The sequence below is a fragment of the Gavia stellata genome, chromosome 19 (assembly GCF_030936135.1).
Source record: "Gavia stellata isolate bGavSte3 chromosome 19, bGavSte3.hap2, whole genome shotgun sequence".
NCBI classification, from domain to species: Eukaryota; Metazoa; Chordata; class Aves; order Gaviiformes; family Gaviidae; genus Gavia; species Gavia stellata.
In genome coordinates, this window is record NC_082612.1 from 18,852,035 (window position 1) to 18,869,455 (window position 17,421).

At 37.9% G+C, this 17,421-nt stretch overlaps 1 protein-coding gene across 3 annotated transcripts; it reads left to right on the plus strand.

Moving 5' to 3' along the window:
- The first annotated feature begins 9 nt into the window (after positions 1–9).
- On the plus strand, positions 10–16,887 carry HELQ (helicase, POLQ like). Of its 3 annotated transcripts, none has more exons than XM_059826854.1 (18): positions 10–162; positions 531–1,269; positions 1,616–1,805; positions 2,352–2,547; positions 4,301–4,373; positions 4,847–4,944; positions 5,512–5,610; positions 6,329–6,474; positions 7,358–7,597; positions 8,438–8,579; positions 8,876–8,980; positions 9,519–9,738; positions 10,542–10,699; positions 11,547–11,645; positions 11,927–12,100; positions 12,681–12,794; positions 14,978–15,112; positions 16,790–16,887. In XM_059826854.1, exons 1-18 carry the CDS (start codon positions 10–12, stop codon positions 16,874–16,876), a joined length of 3,168 nt encoding a protein of 1,055 aa, XP_059682837.1. In that variant the 3' UTR covers positions 16,877–16,887. The 3 variants fall into 3 exon arrangements, with proteins under 3 accessions (XP_059682837.1, XP_059682835.1, XP_059682838.1); XM_059826852.1 differs by having other exon boundaries at positions 1,616–1,794; positions 2,347–2,547; XM_059826855.1 differs by having other exon boundaries at positions 10–150; positions 1,616–1,794; positions 2,347–2,547.
- The last annotated feature ends 534 nt before the right edge of the window (positions 16,888–17,421 follow it).

The following is a 17,421-nucleotide window of genomic DNA, read 5'->3' on the forward strand; positions in this document are numbered from 1 at the left end:
GCGACGGTGATGGCCGAGCCCAGTCTGGCGGTGCGGAGGAAGAGCCGCCCCGGCTCTGTCCGCAAGCGGAGCCGGGCCCCGGTGCAGCCCAGCGCCGTCTGCTCGCCGGTGGCTCGCAAGAGGCCGAGCTCCGGTGGCGAGGGGCCCCCGGCGGAGACCCCGGTACGGGGCTGGCGGGGTGGGGGCACTCTGGGAGGGCGGCTTGGCCCAGCCCGAGGCTGTGTGGCGGTGCTCGGGGAGGGCCTGGCTCTGTACGAGGGGATGCGCTTTGGCCTTGGAAAAAAATCCATCAGTACCAAGTAGCTATGCAGGCATCGTGTCTACTTGTAAGTTAAGTTGCAGTGAGTTAAAGCGTGCATTCCTTTGGAAGTCAAGCTAGGTTTTCCTCATAAACAGCATCAGAAAAACACTGAATTTTCTTGTGAAGTTGGGAAAGTCTTAAATGACTTGCATCTGACACGTGTGCTGTACAAGTTAGGCTGCCTTCTTTGGTGTTACCTTGGAGTCTTAATACTGTTATGTTTTTACAGTGTAGTAATGATAGCGAAGAAGATATGTTTGGCAACTATGACAGCTTTTATGGAAATGATTCTTTGCTAGCTCAAGTGGATGATATAGAGCACAAATACCTGCAGGATAAAAACATGGATGTTAAAGCATCTGGAGAAATCATACATGGGAATCTTCAGTCAGGAATTCACCAGAAAAAACAAGATAATTTTTCTACTTCAGAAAATACAGCTGTCCTTAAAACTGACAAAGCAGATGCTTTCCAAATGGATGGAAGTGACCTGGTGGATAGCAGTCAAGAACCAACTGAATCTATTTTAGATGACTTGCCATCGTCACAACTTTTGTATTTTGAGAAAATGCATGAACGTTCTTCTGGTTCTAGAACATCTCCAGCCTCAGAAAGGAGGAATAAATGTGTGACTTCTTCTTCGGACAAAACCAGGAGCCCATCATCTTTTTGTCCTGATGCTGAACACAGGAACAGACGCACTGACTTCTCCTCAGACTCTAAGTGTGATTTATTTAAAGCTGAGAGTCTTAAAGATCATCTGAAAAGTGCTATGACTGGAAATGCCAAAGCCCAGACTCTGCAGGTCTCTAAGACCAAGCAGCTTAAAGAAGCTGTTTTATCTGAAGAGATTTGTGTTGCACAGAAAACTATTGAATCTTCTTCTGTTGATATAGGCCCTTTTTATGGATTACCTACCAAAGTTAAAGATCTGTTCAGACAATTTCGAGGGATTGAAACACTTTATGGTAATTTAACTAATGGTTTGTTGAAAAGAACCAAATTGTTAGTGAAGTGTTGTCTGTTTTACCTATTACACTGTAAAAATATTTAAGTTAAGGTAATATCTAATGTAAACCATGTTGGAAAGTGGTTGTTTTTATTAAATAGTTATTTTGGTTTTTTAGATGGGTGGGCAAGTTTAATATGGCTTATAGAGTACTTTGGAAGGCTTGATCACTGAAAGCTTTTAGCGGTTTATTGAAGAAAAACTCTCAAACACTAGGCTTAAAGTATTCTATATGAAACATAAGCATTTTGATATTAATTAACATGCCCCTGGGGATTGCTAATAATTCTTTTTTAATTTTGCAGAATGGCAGCATGATTGCTTAATGTTAGAATCTCTACAGCAAAGAAAGAATTTAATATACTCACTGCCAACCAGTGGTGGAAAAACACTTGTAGCTGAAATAATAATTCTCCAAGAATTACTCTGCAGGCAGAAAGACGTTCTGATGATCCTGCCATATGTTGCCATTGTCCAAGAAAAGGTCTGGATACAGTGTTTCTGATGCTGCTTATCTTTTCTGATATGCCTTCTTACTTGGCTGGTTTTAACACTAATTTTAGCAAACTCCATGGTTGTCATAAATTTATAGTGGGAAGTGAGTGACTTCTCTCCTAAGTGCTGCTTCAAGGGTCAGTAATTTCATAATAAAACAGATAAATTATGAGGTGAAGATGCGAGTTATAAAGTAAAGTGAGCTGAATTTTGAAATAATAGGTTTTTTCAACTATTATGTATCGTTCTGCAGTCTTAGAGCTGTACAGCCCAACTTGGTAAAGAAATGGTTGTGAAATAAAAACTAGTATTTTTTTTATATAAAGGAAAAGTTAATTTTAGAGAACAGGTGTAACCCAAGCTTGATAGTATTTGTGAACACTTCAGCTTTGCAATTGGAAAAAGTAGTCACAGCTAATATGTTTTCCCTAATTCAAACAGTTAATTGTGGTGTGGGTTGGTTATATGCATGTTGAGTTCTTGAGGCGGCTCTGAAGTCCAAAATGAGTGTGAGTTTGTTCTCTAATTGATTTTTTCACAGGTTAGGGGTTTATCGAGTTTTGGGATAGAATTGGGTTTCCTGGTTGAAGAATATGCAGCAAGTAAAGGAAGATTTCCACCAATCAAGAGGAGAATAAAAAAGTCTCTTTATATTGCTACTATAGAAAAAGGACATGCTCTAGTAAATTCCTTAATTGAAACACAAAGAATTGATGACCTTGGTCTGGTTGTAGTAGATGAGGTATGCTAGAAAATTTACTCAAATTTATAATATGCAATTTTTTATATTTCTAATATGCAATTATTAGTAAAGAGCAGTTTTTGATTACTTGATTTTGCTTTGAGTGTTTATCATGAAATTATTACTACTTAGTTTTTTCTGCATTGGTACATAATTCTGTAATATTGGAAGTTACTTTTTTAACTGAAGCATTTGTTGCTGTATCAGGACAACAGATTCTATATTGAGAGACAGATCTACTGTGTTAATGGTTGGTAGTGCATTACTTAGTAACTAACTAGTTGTCAGACATCTCTAATGGATTAGAAAAAATGTAAATCATTTTAATCATATGGAATGCCTGGCAGAAAAGGACCTGGGGGTGCAGGTCGACAGGCGGCTGAATATGAGCCAGCAGTGTGCCCAGGTGGCCAAGAAGGCCAACAGCATCCTGGCCTGTATCAGAAAGAGTGTGGCCAGCAGGAGTAGGGAGGGGATTGTGCCCCTGGACTCGGCGCTGGTGAGGCCACATCTTGAATGCTGTGTTCAGTTTTGGGCCCCTCACTCCAAGAAGGACATTGAGGTGCTGGAGCGTGTCCAGAGAAGGGCGACGGAGCTGGTGAGGGGTCTGGAGCACAAGTCTGATGAGGAGCGGCTGAGGGAGCTGGGGTTGTTCAGTCTGGAGAAGAGGAGGCTGAGGGGAGACCTCATCGCTCTCTACAGCTCTCTGAAAGGGGGTTGTGGGGAGGTGGGTGTTGGTCTCTTCTCCCAGGTGACTAGTGCTAGGATGAGAGAAAACGGCCTCAAGTTGCGCCAGGGGAGGTTCAGGCTGGATATTAGGAAAAATGTCTTTCCTGAGAGAGTGGTGAAGCATTGGAAGAGGCTGCCCAGGGAGGTGGTGGAGTCCCCATCCCTGGAGGGGTTCAAGGAACATGTGGACGTGGCACTGCGGGACATGGTTTGGTGGGCATGGTGGGGTTGGGTTGGTGGTTGGACTTGATGATCTTACAGGTCTTTTCCAACCTTAGTGATTCTGTGATTCTCTAATGTATTTTATTAATCCCAGAACTGAATTCCTAAATGTGAAACCATGAGGCCTTGTGTCTGGTATTAATCATGACTATATGAAACATTAAAGAAAAGAAAAATGTCAAGTAACATTTGACTGTGAGAATTCCCCTTTACTCTGCTTCTTAGTGGTGTGGCTGAGTTGTGCTGTTAAGGGTTGATTGTGGGGTTGAATCACACATATAACATCTAACAGGAATGTTTAATTCATGGAATGCTTCAGGCTGCCTGGCCTTACTTTAACACAGTAGCTTCTAAACAGAAGGCAGCTTAAGAATTAACTTCTACTTTTTCTGGAAGTAGCTGGCTGCTAGAAAATTTTTTATATTGCCTTCCACTGTAATTGTTGCTTAAAACACGGTTTGCTTAAAATTGCTTTAGGCTGGTGAATACAAAGTTCTCCACACTGACTGTTTGCTGTCAGGAGTTAACTGTTTGTGTCAGTTGTGGTCTAGTTAAATGGAAGGTAACTCTTGTTACCTACGTTTGCGATTGGGTCTGTTTTTCCATGATTCTTAAATGTTGTTTCAGTGAGGCTATGCTTCTGGAAGGAGCTTAGCAGTCAAAATTTACCGGAGGGATATCACGAGGAAGTCCAACGAAGACATTCCTGTAATATTTGTTCAGGACTACATAATTAGGGTTTTTGTGTAAATATGCCTAACACAGTAATATTTTTGCGTTTTCTTTTCCCTTCTATACGCAGTTGCATATGCTTGGTGAGGGAAGTCGCGGAGCAACACTGGAAATTACTCTTGCAAAAATTCTTTACACTAGCAGTAAGTCATGGCTGCAGTTAATGTTATTAAAATATTGAAGTGATGTCATCTCTAGAGAGAAGGCATACCTCTGCTTTCTGGATTTGTGGTGTTCTAGCCTATTTTGAAACATACAGCATGACTCCATGCAGTAACAGCATTTACTCATTTAAGTGTTAGTTAGTTGACCCTGTAATGATGTGTTTCTGAAGGTTCTTTGATACTACTTCTTTGAGAAATCCTGAGTATTGTCAAATGTGTTCCATTTCTTCGTAGGAGCCCCTTAGCCATCCCAATCAAATGCTTCTATAGAGAAGGATTCCTTTTTTATGTTTGTTTCAGGTAATAATTCTTAGCTATACCCCCTTCAAACCTGCTACTTTGGCATTTGAAAAGACTAATGATGGAGAAGCAGGCTGATGACTTAAATACTGAACAGAAGTGTTAAAAATAGTGAACGTGCCAATAAATTCATTGCAATTTCTGTTTTGCAGAAAACACGCAAATCATTGGAATGAGTGCGACTTTAAATAATGTTGGAGACCTGCAGAAGTTCCTGCAAGCAGAGTACTATACTAACAATTTCAGACCGGTCTGTATACAAGATACCATAAACTAGTAAAGAAGATATTTGGCTTTGTTTAGAATTGTATCACAGCTTTTGTGCTTAATTTGATGGTGTAATATAATGTAATGCCTGCTCCTGCTTGCAGTTGTACCAGTGCAATAAATAGCACCCTGCACTTGTAAATGCACAAGTGCAAGTACCTTTATATTGTTCTGTTAAGGCATTTGTGTCATTTGAACTAAACCAATTCCCAAATTACAACTACTGTGATAAATCATTACAGTTCATTTCATATAACTAGAGTCTGTGCTACTGGTGCTTGAATGCTGTCATGACGATGCTTTATGAATAGTTCATGGGATACAACGTTTGTCATATTCTTCGTTATAATTAGACACTTTCTCAAGGCAGATAATTAAAACAATTAACTTTTAAAAAAATTCGTGATGGGGTGGAGCATGTGCTTGTGTGTGTGCAAGTATGTATATGAAATGTGATGCGTAGAAAAGCTGTACATCAGTAATAGCTTAATCTTTAGAGAAGACCTGGTAATTTAACTAAAGTTTTTGTTTATGGTTTATATTTCCCTAGGTAGAATTAAAGGAATACGTAAAGATACGGGACACCATTTATGCAGTTGACAGCAAAACAGAAAATGGCTTTACTTTTTCACGTCTGCTTAATTTCAAGGTAAAACCAAAGTGCTTATAGTTTCTTTGAACTATAGTTAGGGAATGTATTATTTTACATGGATTTGTTTACAGAGCTTTTACCAGAGAAATTACTTATATGTGATAGTTCATTTGTAATACCCATGAGAAAGAAAATGGTAGGCTTTGAGGAGGAAAAAGGCCTTTAAAATACTGAACGCTTAACTTGATTTTCACTTCTTTACAGCTCTTTAAGGTAGAGGTTTCTTCAGTATTTTGACGTGTGAAGAGCAATGGGTTTGGGTATTCCAGATACCCAGTGCTTTATGGTTTTGGGTAGATTTTCTCAACAGTTGATCACTCTTAGACAATACTGAAAGATGACATCTTTTTGGGGTTTTGTTGCCTAATTACTGCCTTCTAGGGATTCATTTCAACCTTTAAAAAGAAAAATGTTGTGGTAGGCTGACAGTAGCACAAGTGACATCACTATGGTGTTGCTAAAAGACATTGAAGTATTAAGGGGAAGAAGCAAAGCACTTGATTCTTACATCCACGTATCCCTCAGTTCAAGCTAGATGTGTTAATAAACTCTTTCAAGTGGGGATTGGGAGAAAAGCTTTTCCTACAACTTCTTGCAGTTATGTCACATGAAAGCAAATGGGAGTATTCTAGCGAAGGTTGAGAATGAGTATTAAATACTTAGTTTATGACTTAATTTCTAAGGTTAAATGTTTGTCAATCTGTGTTTATGATAGTATTCTAGTAATCTGGAGAAAGCAGATCCTGACCACATTATTGCACTGGTTACTGAAGTTATTCCTAAATATTCCTGCCTAATCTTTTGTCCCACTAAAAAGAACTGTGAAAATGTGGCTTCAATGGTGTGCAAGTACCTCAAGAAGTAAGTTTGTCATGGTTTTTTATATATGGAATAATTGGTCAGAACTTAGGATTTATCTTCATTAGTTTGCAAGTGACTTTCTCTGGTGATCAGAGGTAAATACTTTGAATATGGAATCATGTAAAGTTGCTAACTGTATAAATGATAGCAAACTGCTCAAGGCTCATTAAACAAATGTTTTAAAAAAGGTCTTATTTTTTAAACAAACTAGTTGAAAAAATGGTTATTAGAGGACAAATAATAAAGAAAAGCAAACTAAATTAAGCTAACCTTGTGTCCCTTTGGCACTGGTCCTCTCCAAACTTAGAAAACAAACACTTTCTCTGTAGCCTGGGATTTGGTCACGTATGTTACTAGTTGATTGAGCATCTCTGTTCCACGCCTACTTCGTGAAGGTAGGTTGTAAAATCTAAACCAGGCTTTGTTGATAAAGAGAAGAAAGTAAGACTTACGTTTGGTTTCATTTCAATGTGATATGATCAACTCGTAATGGTCTAGCAAAGTTAAATTTCATGTAGGAAGAAATTACGTTAAAACAAACAAAACCCCTCCCTTGCTATCAAAATTGAAACTGTTTTTGATGTACCTATAATCTTCACTATGAGCTGACACTGGCCCTATTTCCTTTCTTCAGTGCACTTGACACCCACACCCAATCAGTATTTGATCTCTTCTCTACCTGTGCTTACAAACAGGAAGAGTTCTGTTGCAATGTAATCAGTCTCCTGGGTCTTGCTATTTTAAAGTTACTGGAAATAACTATTTCTCCAACCTAGATGTTAGAGGAATGGATAATGAACAGAAATAGACAGTAAGCATGTCTCTTTTTTTTGAGTAGTTAATGATTGGTCAAAGTCTAAAGAAATGCTTTTCCTCTGCCAAGAGAATTCAGAGCTCACAGGGAGAAAGAGAAACAAGATCTCATCAAGAACCTAAAGAATATTGGAAATGGAAGTGTCTGTCCTGTTCTGAAGCAAACAATCCCTTTTGGTATTGCCTATCACCATAGTGGCCTCACAAATGATGAAAGAAAAAGTATAGAGGAAGCATATTCTACAGGTGTCCTGTGTCTGCTTGCTTGCACAGCTACTTTAGCTGCTGGAGTCAACCTGCCAGCTAGAAGGTTAGTAACTGAAATGTATTTTATTGTTGCGTTGATTTTTGCTTTGTAAAAAAATTGCTTTAATAACTTGGAAATAATGGCGCTATTTAAAGTATGTTTCTGCTTTTACTAGCAAGTTGGAAGCGTAAGGGATTTTGTGTTCAACTCGGGACACGAGACTGCAAAGTTTTTACGTAGGAAATCTGAATCAGTAGCGCATCCCTCACGATGCGTAGCTGAAGAGCACTTATCTATAGATGGATTAAGGAAATTTTAATAAACTGAGTAAATGAAGAATAAGGAATTCATGGTGGTTACTTTAGATATTGTAAAACAAATCTTTTCTAAGGAGATGGAGTTTGAATGTTTTAAGACAAAAATGTGTTATCTTTTCTTATACGAGTGCTGATGATATGGCTGCTGTACTGTGTCTGACCAAAGACTGTTTGCTAAGAATCCAGTTTTATGTGCGTGTATGTTGGAATAACGCATCTGAGGGGAGAAAAAAAATGCATACAGACAAGTGTTCTCTTTCTGGCGTAACTGATGTATGGTTAGTGTTTCTTATGGTTTTTAGTTTAGTTTTATATCTTTGATTTTAGCTTTTAAACTCAGGCCTTTGAGTAGATGTAAAGACTAGTTCCAAAGGTTCTGCAAAACAGAATAAACATGGCTTATGATTCAATAAACCTTAAATTGTTAAATGCTTTCCTGGCTGATTTACACATCTGTTCAAACAGGTGCGTTTGATTTTCATTAGTTACTAAGCAAGGGGCATATATAAAGAATGCATTTGTAAAATTTTTTTGCTGCTTTAGTGTTTTTAATATAAAGTGTAACTCACTAAAGACTTCTTTACAGGGTTATTCTCAGAGCTCCTTATGTTGCTAATGATTTCCTGAAGAAGAACCAGTATAAACAAATGATTGGCAGAGCTGGTCGAGCTGGTATTGACAGTGCTGGCGAAAGTATTCTCATAGTGCAAGAAAAAGACAAACACTTGGTAATTTTTACAAAGCTGTCGGTAATTGAAATTGTTGCATTAAGCTGGTGGGGTAAACAGGAGGAGCTGAGCTGCCTAGCTTGATTTTTGTTCGCTTCTTAACATTGCAAGTATTTGACTTATGTAGGAATACCTATAAAATACCTTTGTGGTTTGTTTTCAGATGTTAACCTTAAACTTCACATGCCTACACTTATTTTCTTTATAAGCTGAATGATGCGTATCAGTATTTTTAAAAGTGTAAAACAAATGTGTAAATGTTTTTCCTGAACTAATATATTTCTTGCTTGTTTTAGGTTCAGGATTTAGTTAACAGTCCTTTGGAGAATTGTTACAGCAATCTTCTGCTGGAGTTGACCAAGGGAATGCAGAGCCTGCTGTTATCTTTGGTTGGACTGAAGGTATCAGTTAACTCTTCTCTGTGAGTAACTAAAGTGCTTGGGAATGCAAAGAAAATCTTATCTATTGATTCTATAGGAAAAACAGACTTTTAAAACAGATTGGCTTACAAGTTCAGAACAGCTTCTAATCAGATAAGGACAAAGATTTGATTAGTCTCTTTATTTAACTCAGTTATCAAGTAATCACGTAACATGACAATTTCCTTATGTGTAAAAGTCAAAATAATATCTACCTTATGAGACATTACAGTAGTAATAACATTACAATTTCTGATACTTCATTCAAAATACAAATAGAAACAGTGGAAACAAATTAACGTGATGCAGTAGATAGAATAGTAGAACAGGTGGAGAGCAGTCCTGTCAGATCCATTGCAGACTGTCTATCATTCTATTTGTTGTCACGTATTTTTATAGAAGCACGTTAACAGGATATCAAACTGCTTCTCTGTTCAGTAAATTTTTTCATATGGCTTATGAAATGTGTTATGTGAAGTGACACCTTTAAACATGCTAATCACTTGCAAAACTGATGCAGATAGCAGTTACCCATGAGGAAGTCGACAATTTTATGTGCAGTACATTGCTGGGTGTTCAGCAGCAGCTGCTGTCTAAAGAGAAGAGCCTCTCGGAGATAATTAAAGATGGGCTAGAAAATCTAATAGAAAAAGGACTCCTAAAAGGAAGAATATCTGAGAAGGAGCACAATTCCAAATGTACACTAACAATCACACCATTGGGTAAAGCTACATATAAAGGTAAGACTTTTTTTATTCTTGTTACAATCTTTGTTTAAACAAATGCTTTCGTCTCAGCCTTACCTCAATGCTGTATGTTTTCCCATCTTCAGTCTGAAACTGCAATGTTGTAGAGAGACGGTTTTGGTTACTAAATTATGAGCTGGACTGAAAATGGGAATGAACAAGTAGTGCATGACTGAACGTGATAGGAATGAAATGTAATAACATTGGTCACAATGGGAGTAAAACCAGAACTGTACCCCCCAAAAAATTATTTAGATTTGATTTAGTTGATTGTAATCAAAATGGCTCATGACCTCCTTTTATAATTCATTGTTACAAACAGGTATTGTGAACAGGGGGATTTCTTGACCTAGAGGGAAGCTTAAGAGGGAAAGGAAGCATATGACATGTAGACCAACTGTAATAAAGAAGAGAGTGTATCAGGAAGTTCTGTTTTCCTGTCATAGAGTAAAGATACGGGGTATGGAATGCAACTGGACTAGGATGAATTGCTGAAAGTTTCCTTCAATCTACAAGATTGTTCCAGGATTTCATTAAAGCCAAGGCAATTCACAAACACTCCAAAACCACACACAGAACAGACATACATGGAAATAGAAGACTGCCTTTCCTCAGTTCTGTTTCACTGCTCATGTTAGGTTAGAGCCATTATTCAGGTTACAGTTACTTCTCTTCAACTTAGATGGCATAACGAGCTTTTGTGGAAGATAAAGGAAATACTGACTCTATGCTAAAATCTATTACACTTAACTCTGTGTGCCTGTTTAAAATTGCAATACATTGTGTGCTTATTATAGGGTCTATAGACTTGGCATACTGCAATCTTCTTTACAGAGAATTGAAGAAAGGTTTGGAAGGGCTGATTCTTGAGAGCAATCTTCATCTACTATATCTGGCAACTCCGTATGATATGACTTTTAACTGTAGCCCAGATTGGATGATATACTTGAGACAGGTGAGAATTTACTAGCAAACATGCATCGGGGCATATAGTAATCCTGCTTATTAAATTCTAATTAAGTTTGTACGCATAGGAAATGTAGATTGGGGTAAGGATTTGATGAAAAGTTAAGATACGCTATTTTATTTTCAGTGACAGGGCAGAAGTGCTTTCCTGTATTGCATAAAAAGCTGAGTTCTCTTTTGTCTTTAATATTTGACCCTGTCTGGGGGAAAGAGTGGCATGAAACACATCTCTTGAGTTGCCAGTGCTCCAAATCCTGATTCTAACCTTGGTGCTAGCCTTGCCATCACCAGAGTCTAGTTGATCTTAAACAAGATTTTTCCTTTAAACTAGTTATATTTACCTGCTGATGCTTGTTCATTTAATCTGTAGTTTAGGGAGAAAAATCCACTAGAGTGTTAAGTCTTAATCTTTGATATCCGAGTCTAATGCTTAACTCCAGCCATGACTGCAACCATTACACTGTGACCAATACCTTCCCGCAGGCTTATGTCAGCCTTAGCAGCACAGCCCTTATTCTAGTCTTGCATGCTCTGCGAGATCCACCTGTAATTCGACTACTTCCTTTTCTGTAAAGTGTTGCATAGTAGGGGAAGCACTAAAACCTATTTAATTTTGTTAAAATGTGGCATTCAGAGATGGACAGTTACAGATAATTCAAACAAGTAGGCAAAGCAGCTGCAAATATCACTGTTTAGTGACTATAGTACTAGTCTAGTGACTGAGTACTATATAGAGATACGGAAAAACGTTGCTTCACTTTGAGTAGTAGACTTGTGTTTTCTAAAATATTAAGAGAACTAAATATCTGAAAAATCCTTACAAAATTTTATTTTAGTTCAATCAGCTAAGTGCAGCAGAGCAAAAAGTAGCGGATATTGTGGGAGTACCTGAAAGCTTTATTACAAAAAAGGCTTCTGGTCAAGCCATCAGAAAGGTAGGCTGGAGATTTCTGTTACCTAAGATGACAGTTTCATCATTTCATTTGATTGTTTATAAAGTCTAGATTGTTTTTCTGCTAGTGTTCTTTATTACTGTTTGACTTAGTAAGGTTCTTTTAACCTCATTGGTTGGTTTTCTTAATGTTATTTAGTGTCATGACATGTTTAATGACAGGTTTTAGAGATGTGAAGGAGTAGAGATGAAAAGAATTTCCTTGTAGCACTTAATACCTTGAATGTGATATTGGCTCTGAATTCTAGCTTGCTTTATTCCTAGAATGTGGACAGTGCTGTGGTAAACAGGCTGTACCTGTCGTTTGTCCTTTATACCCTACTGAAAGAGACCAACGTATGGAGTGTTTCAGAGAAATTTAATATGTCCCGAGGATATGTGCAAAATCTCCTGAATTCTGCTGCCTCATTCGCCTCCTGTGTTCTACATTTCTGTGAGGTAGTATGTTAAATGAATTCCAATAAATTCTTTGGAATTGGTTTTGCAAAATCTGCAGTTTTGTTCTCATACATTAGAACTGAACACAGGTGGTGTATTTCACCTTTTCTGTACAAAATTCCTTTTCCTGTTCAGAAAAGCGTGCCTGTACAGTGATATTTCTTACATTAAAAGTAAGCTTTATGCACTGAGAATGTGGAAATATACAAACTGTACAGAGCATTGATCAGTGTCAGTGCTGTTGGTGACATAATTGGCAATTTTACCTCTCTCTTGGAAATAAGGCCATCTGGTTGTGGAATGGCATCTCAGGAAAACAGCTGACTTGGCTTGTTCTCTTGGGTTTTTTTCTCTATTGAAATAATGCATTGCTTATCCTTCAGAACTGCTGCAGCTTTGGGATGTTCAGCTGAAGAGTGCTAGCTACAACTCTGCAACTAGCTGAAAGGATAACTAGAAATAATAGTGCTTCCCCTGTCTAAAAGCCAAATATATGCTTGTTACCGTAGCAGAGCTCTTATCAGTCGTACCCCCCAAATACAGAACTTGGGATCTGATTTTGTGATCTTTGTCTCTGCAGGAATTGGAAGAATTCTGGGTTTATAAAGCTTTGCTGACAGAACTTACCAAGCAGTTGACGTACTGTGTTAAGACGGAACTCATCCCTCTGATGGAGGTAGCAGGGGTTCTAGAGGTTAGTAAACCTGGCTTTGAGATTTTTTCAATGTAAACTTGTATGCTAAATGTTACTGTGCCTTTCAAGCATATCTGGAAGACCCAAGCTAGTTTTTATTGAGGATTTGGCATAGTGCAGACATCCCACAACAGTCCTGGAGATTGGGGAAGAAGTGGTCTGTTGAGGAAATGTGAGCTGGAGCCAATAATGTTTTTCTTCTGGCTGTTCCCACAGCAACAGTGAAAATGCTGTGTTTGAACAAAATTTAGCTGTATACTCAGCTGGAAAACAGAGTCCAGGTTTCTTTTGTGGTAAGGATTCTTCAATTCATGGGAGTAAAGAGGAATAAGAATTTACATATTTAGTTGAGTTAGAAGATCCTCACAGAAATATGTGAAATCCTATGGGGAACTTAGGCTTTTACAATCACTTGCGGTGCTGCATGTGTTTTAAATAAGAAACTTAATCTATCTCTGAATCAAAGACTCCTTTTAAAGTAGAAAATCTTTTTGGGCTTCAGTACAAGGTTAGAAGTAATCACTGGACCTCTTTGCAAAATGATCTAACTTGCCTGTCCAGCCTATTGTAGAATCAGTTTGTCAGCAAACCATTGAATTTAGTGGCGTAAGGTTTTATTCTGAGAAGCTAAACAATGATGAAGATGTAGAGCCTAATGCTTTTCTGTATATACCGATTTTTTTAATTGGATGCAAAAGGTAAGTAGTCCTTTCTTCATGGCTTACTCCATATGGGAGCATTTCTGTGTAAGGGCAAAAACAGCCAGGACGGTATGATTATGCTGAAGTTGAATTTTAAAGATGACTCTTCCAAATTATTGCTATAACGAAGGTACTACTTCACTGGAGTTAAAACTATACTGACAGCTGATATTTGTAGCAGGTAGACTGTCATCTTGAACAGATGTGATTTGCTTAGATTTCTGTGGAGGAAATGATAAAATCAATCTTAAGGTTACTGTAGTGAAAGATAAAATTATTTTCTGCACATTGACTTGCACAGTTTTCAAAGAGCAATCTAAAACCTTTCCATGAGATTTAAGTCATTAGTGGGGAAAGATTCTGCGTCATTGGTCCTAGTGTGTATATAAGAGCCAAACTGCACAGAAAATATTTGCTGGCAATTAGCGGTTATTTTTGGTGAAAATAATGACACCTACTTCGCATCAATGAATATGCATAGTCCTCAATTACCATGGAGGAAGATAATATGTTGTAAGCTGTTACCTGTTGGATGCTAAAAAACCCCACATATGCTATCAAGTAAATGTCTTTCTATTCCTTGTTGTCTTTAAAAGAAGTGAGGGGGAAAGAAAAAAAGGTAATCGACCAAATGTTTGGAGGTGTAACACTTGTTCATCAAATGGGTATTATTTCGTAACTCAGGATACGAAAGCTTTGGGTATACTAAATTACTCCACTACTAGTGTAGAAGTGCATTTTAATTTAAACTTCGTAAAGTTCTAGCAGTATGTGTTTTGGAAGAGAAATGTTTGCCCAGAGCCCCTCTGTTAGGCAAATACTGCTTGGCTACCTTACATAGCAACAGGATCAAACCAAGTTAAGAGCAGCAGTCAATGCGCACCCCCTTACACTGGTGATGATCAAATTCCGGAGAATCTCTCCTGTGACGTGTATCTCTCCTGTTATATGTGTGCTCACAGCCATGACTTCGCACAAAACTAGAGAAATAAAAAAGATACTGTGATACTAAAGGAAAAATTATTTATAAGCTTGAAACAGGAAAGTATAGTCTTTTCTGGAATTTTGTGAAAGCTCTGTTCTGTGAAAATTCTGTGGAAAAAAGATTTTGGATAAAATCAGCCCTCCTTTCACTTACACACCTCCAAAGAATGCGAGACAGTCATTCCTCTCAGTGACAGTGAATGCAGAGAACACGATAACAAAAGAGGATGACAGAGTCACTATCATCTAGGCTCCCAGAAAATAATGACAAATGGGTTCCTAAGAGCTGGGTAAGATTGTATAGGGAGGTAAATCTTGGCAGCAAAGCTGTATTTTGGGGGAGTAAATATTTTCGGTGAGTATTTGTGCTCTTAAAAAGATAAATCAGAATTGGATTGATGTGCAAAGATGAAATGTTTGAGGTTGGTGCAGAGATTGGCACTTCACGGTAATTCTTATTGTCTGTTCTAATAATCTAACACAATTTTGGACTTGCAGGCACGAGCAAAACAGCTTTATAATGCAGGGTACAAAACTTTAGCACACTTGGCTAATGCAAATCCAGAAACTCTGGTCAAGACGATTGAGCACTTGTCACGACGTCAAGCTAAACAAATCGTTTCATCTGCAAAGGTAGGTCAGAAACAAAGTTATAAAAACCTGCTTCAGAACCTAAGTATGTCAAAAGTGGATGCTTGAATGATGTTAAAAGTGAAGGATTCGGTTTAGTAGTAAAGGCATTAGTGGATATTTGTGATTCAAATACTGATCCGTATTAAGAATACATTGAAATACTTTCCTGATGATATCATTTGTCCAAGATGGTTAATAGTAATGAATTGAGCAATTGCTGACCTTCATGCTCGTGATTGATAGGCAAACTTAAACTTTTCTTAAAACAATTTGTTATATACAGGATAGTGGAAAGTTGTGCTCTTTTTCAGAGGGGAAGCAAAGGGCAAAAAAGTTTGACAGCTTGTCTGATGAAATGCGGGAAGTAAACGACTACCTTGATCTCCGTGCTGATTCATCATAACTGAAAATGCTCGATTCTGCCAGTACCTCAGGACTTGCCTTACATTCTAGTGGTAGTTGTGACAAAAGAACAGGATTTTCAGGACTGTAGAAATGAAAACTGATAAGGTATAGGGTTAACCTCCCCTATTTAGGTTGCTTTTGTCAGGCCCTGTTATTCTTTCCTTTCTAATTGTTTTCCATCTTGAATATGCATCATGAGAAGGGCCTTCACTTAATATCTGGCTCTAAGGCACACTTAAATAATCCAAGGGAAAGGATCTGTAACAAACATTGAGTTGTGCCTAAACAAAAAATACAGGAAGTATTTTTATTTATTGAGTGGTAGTATTTTCTCTCCTCAGTCTCCATTAATCATCTGCTGTTGCAGTGGCATCTGCTTCATGTTTGATTCTGCTAAACTAGTAAGCTTTTGGTAAAGTAAGGGAATGCCTAGAATAAATGAATGGGTGGTTGGTGTAAAAATGATGCAGTTGATAACAAAGTCTTGGTTTGTATATTCTGATGGAGTAAAAGTACTAACTTTTTGGGGTTTATGCACTTAAAAAAAGGTCATGACCATTTAATGTTGTTGTAGGCTCCTTACTGCTGCTTTATGAGCCAAAAGATGCAGATACCTCATTTACATTGGTGCTGCATCCACCCGTCTAGCTTAATCTCATGCTCAGATATTAAACGTGATGGAGTTTTCTCTAATTGGGAAGTTGGAAGAGTGCTTGTGTGTGTTAGCTACACATGCTACTGGGGGGCTGTTGTACTGCAACTGCCAGCCACAAACAGTTCAGGGCAGTAGATTAAACAGTTGCTAATGTTGGGGGTCCTGTTTGTCTGATGTAAAACCCTGTAGTGAGGAATTTTGTACAAAGCAAGAAATTGGCAACTTGGCAGGCACAACGTACAAATATTTATTCTGAACTGGAAAATAAATGTTTATGGCTAAGAATGCTCTTGGTAACAGTTCTAGAGAAAACTGTTTATGTTCTGTTAAATGTTGTGTATTATGTGATGGCAGAACTGAGAAAGCCAGCTGTGTATGAATTTGTGTTAGTGTTTTTCATACGGGTATTCACTAAACAGTAAAAAATGTTGGTAGTAGTACTTGTGAAAATGTTAGTCCTCTGAGGCAAAGGTACTGCGGTCTTGTGAGTTGCAGCAGCATTTTTTTACAGACCTGGTGCAAGTTAGGAAAGAAACATTGGTGTTTCAACCTGTCTAACACAGTTATAGCTAACGTTTGTCTTTGTCTTCTAATTCTTTGGGGGTTTTCCATTATAGATGCTGCTGAGTGAAAAAGCTGAGGCTTTACAAGAACAAGTCGAAGAACTCTTAAAGGTGCCTACAGATATCCCAGGGACCTACTGACTAACTGTCAAGAAGAAAAATCATAAATCCAAAAATTAGGATATTTTTAAACTTTTTTAACTTTCCTGTGTAAAGCTGCTGTAATTAGAATAATAAATATTTAATGCCTTTTGTATACCTCAGTCTTGTGTGAGTTCTGAGTTCAGAGTGTTTCTTGGGCAATTGACTTCATTTGAACGTTTTGATTATGAACCTCTTGAGCGTTAGGCTAGAATCAAAAGATGCGATCTTAATTCATTCCTGGTTTTAGACACAGCCCTAGGAGTGCTTTGGGGCCTGGACTAACTGGCTGCTGTGTACTTCTGCCTAGAGCTTAGGTTCACAGCTGACTTAAATAATACCTTTACATTGGATATTCCTTTTAGGATGTGTGCTTGAATGAGCTACTCCAAAATTCCTACTTGCAGGAATGCTAATGGAAGGAGAGAAACAGAGTTGCAATTCATAACAAAGAAATTGTCATGGAGTTGCATAATAAATTGTAAACGATGCCTAGTTCAAGCCTTGTTAAAAGATGCAAATATCAAATTCATATTCAGCCTCTG

What these genes read in the sequence shown, in the direction of transcription:
- HELQ (XM_059826854.1), top strand. Translation starts at nt 10, where the DNA reads ATGGCCGAGCCCAGTCTGGCGGTGCGGAGGAAGAGCCGCCCCGGCTCT. An exon ending in GTGTGCAAGTACCTCAAGAA is followed by an intron (nt 6,475 to 7,357) that starts GTAAGTTTGTCA and finishes TCCTCTGCCAAG; the next exon opens with AGAATTCAGAGCTCACAGGG. An exon ending in TATCTTTGGTTGGACTGAAG is followed by an intron (nt 8,981 to 9,518) that starts GTATCAGTTAAC and finishes AAACTGATGCAG; the next exon opens with ATAGCAGTTACCCATGAGGA.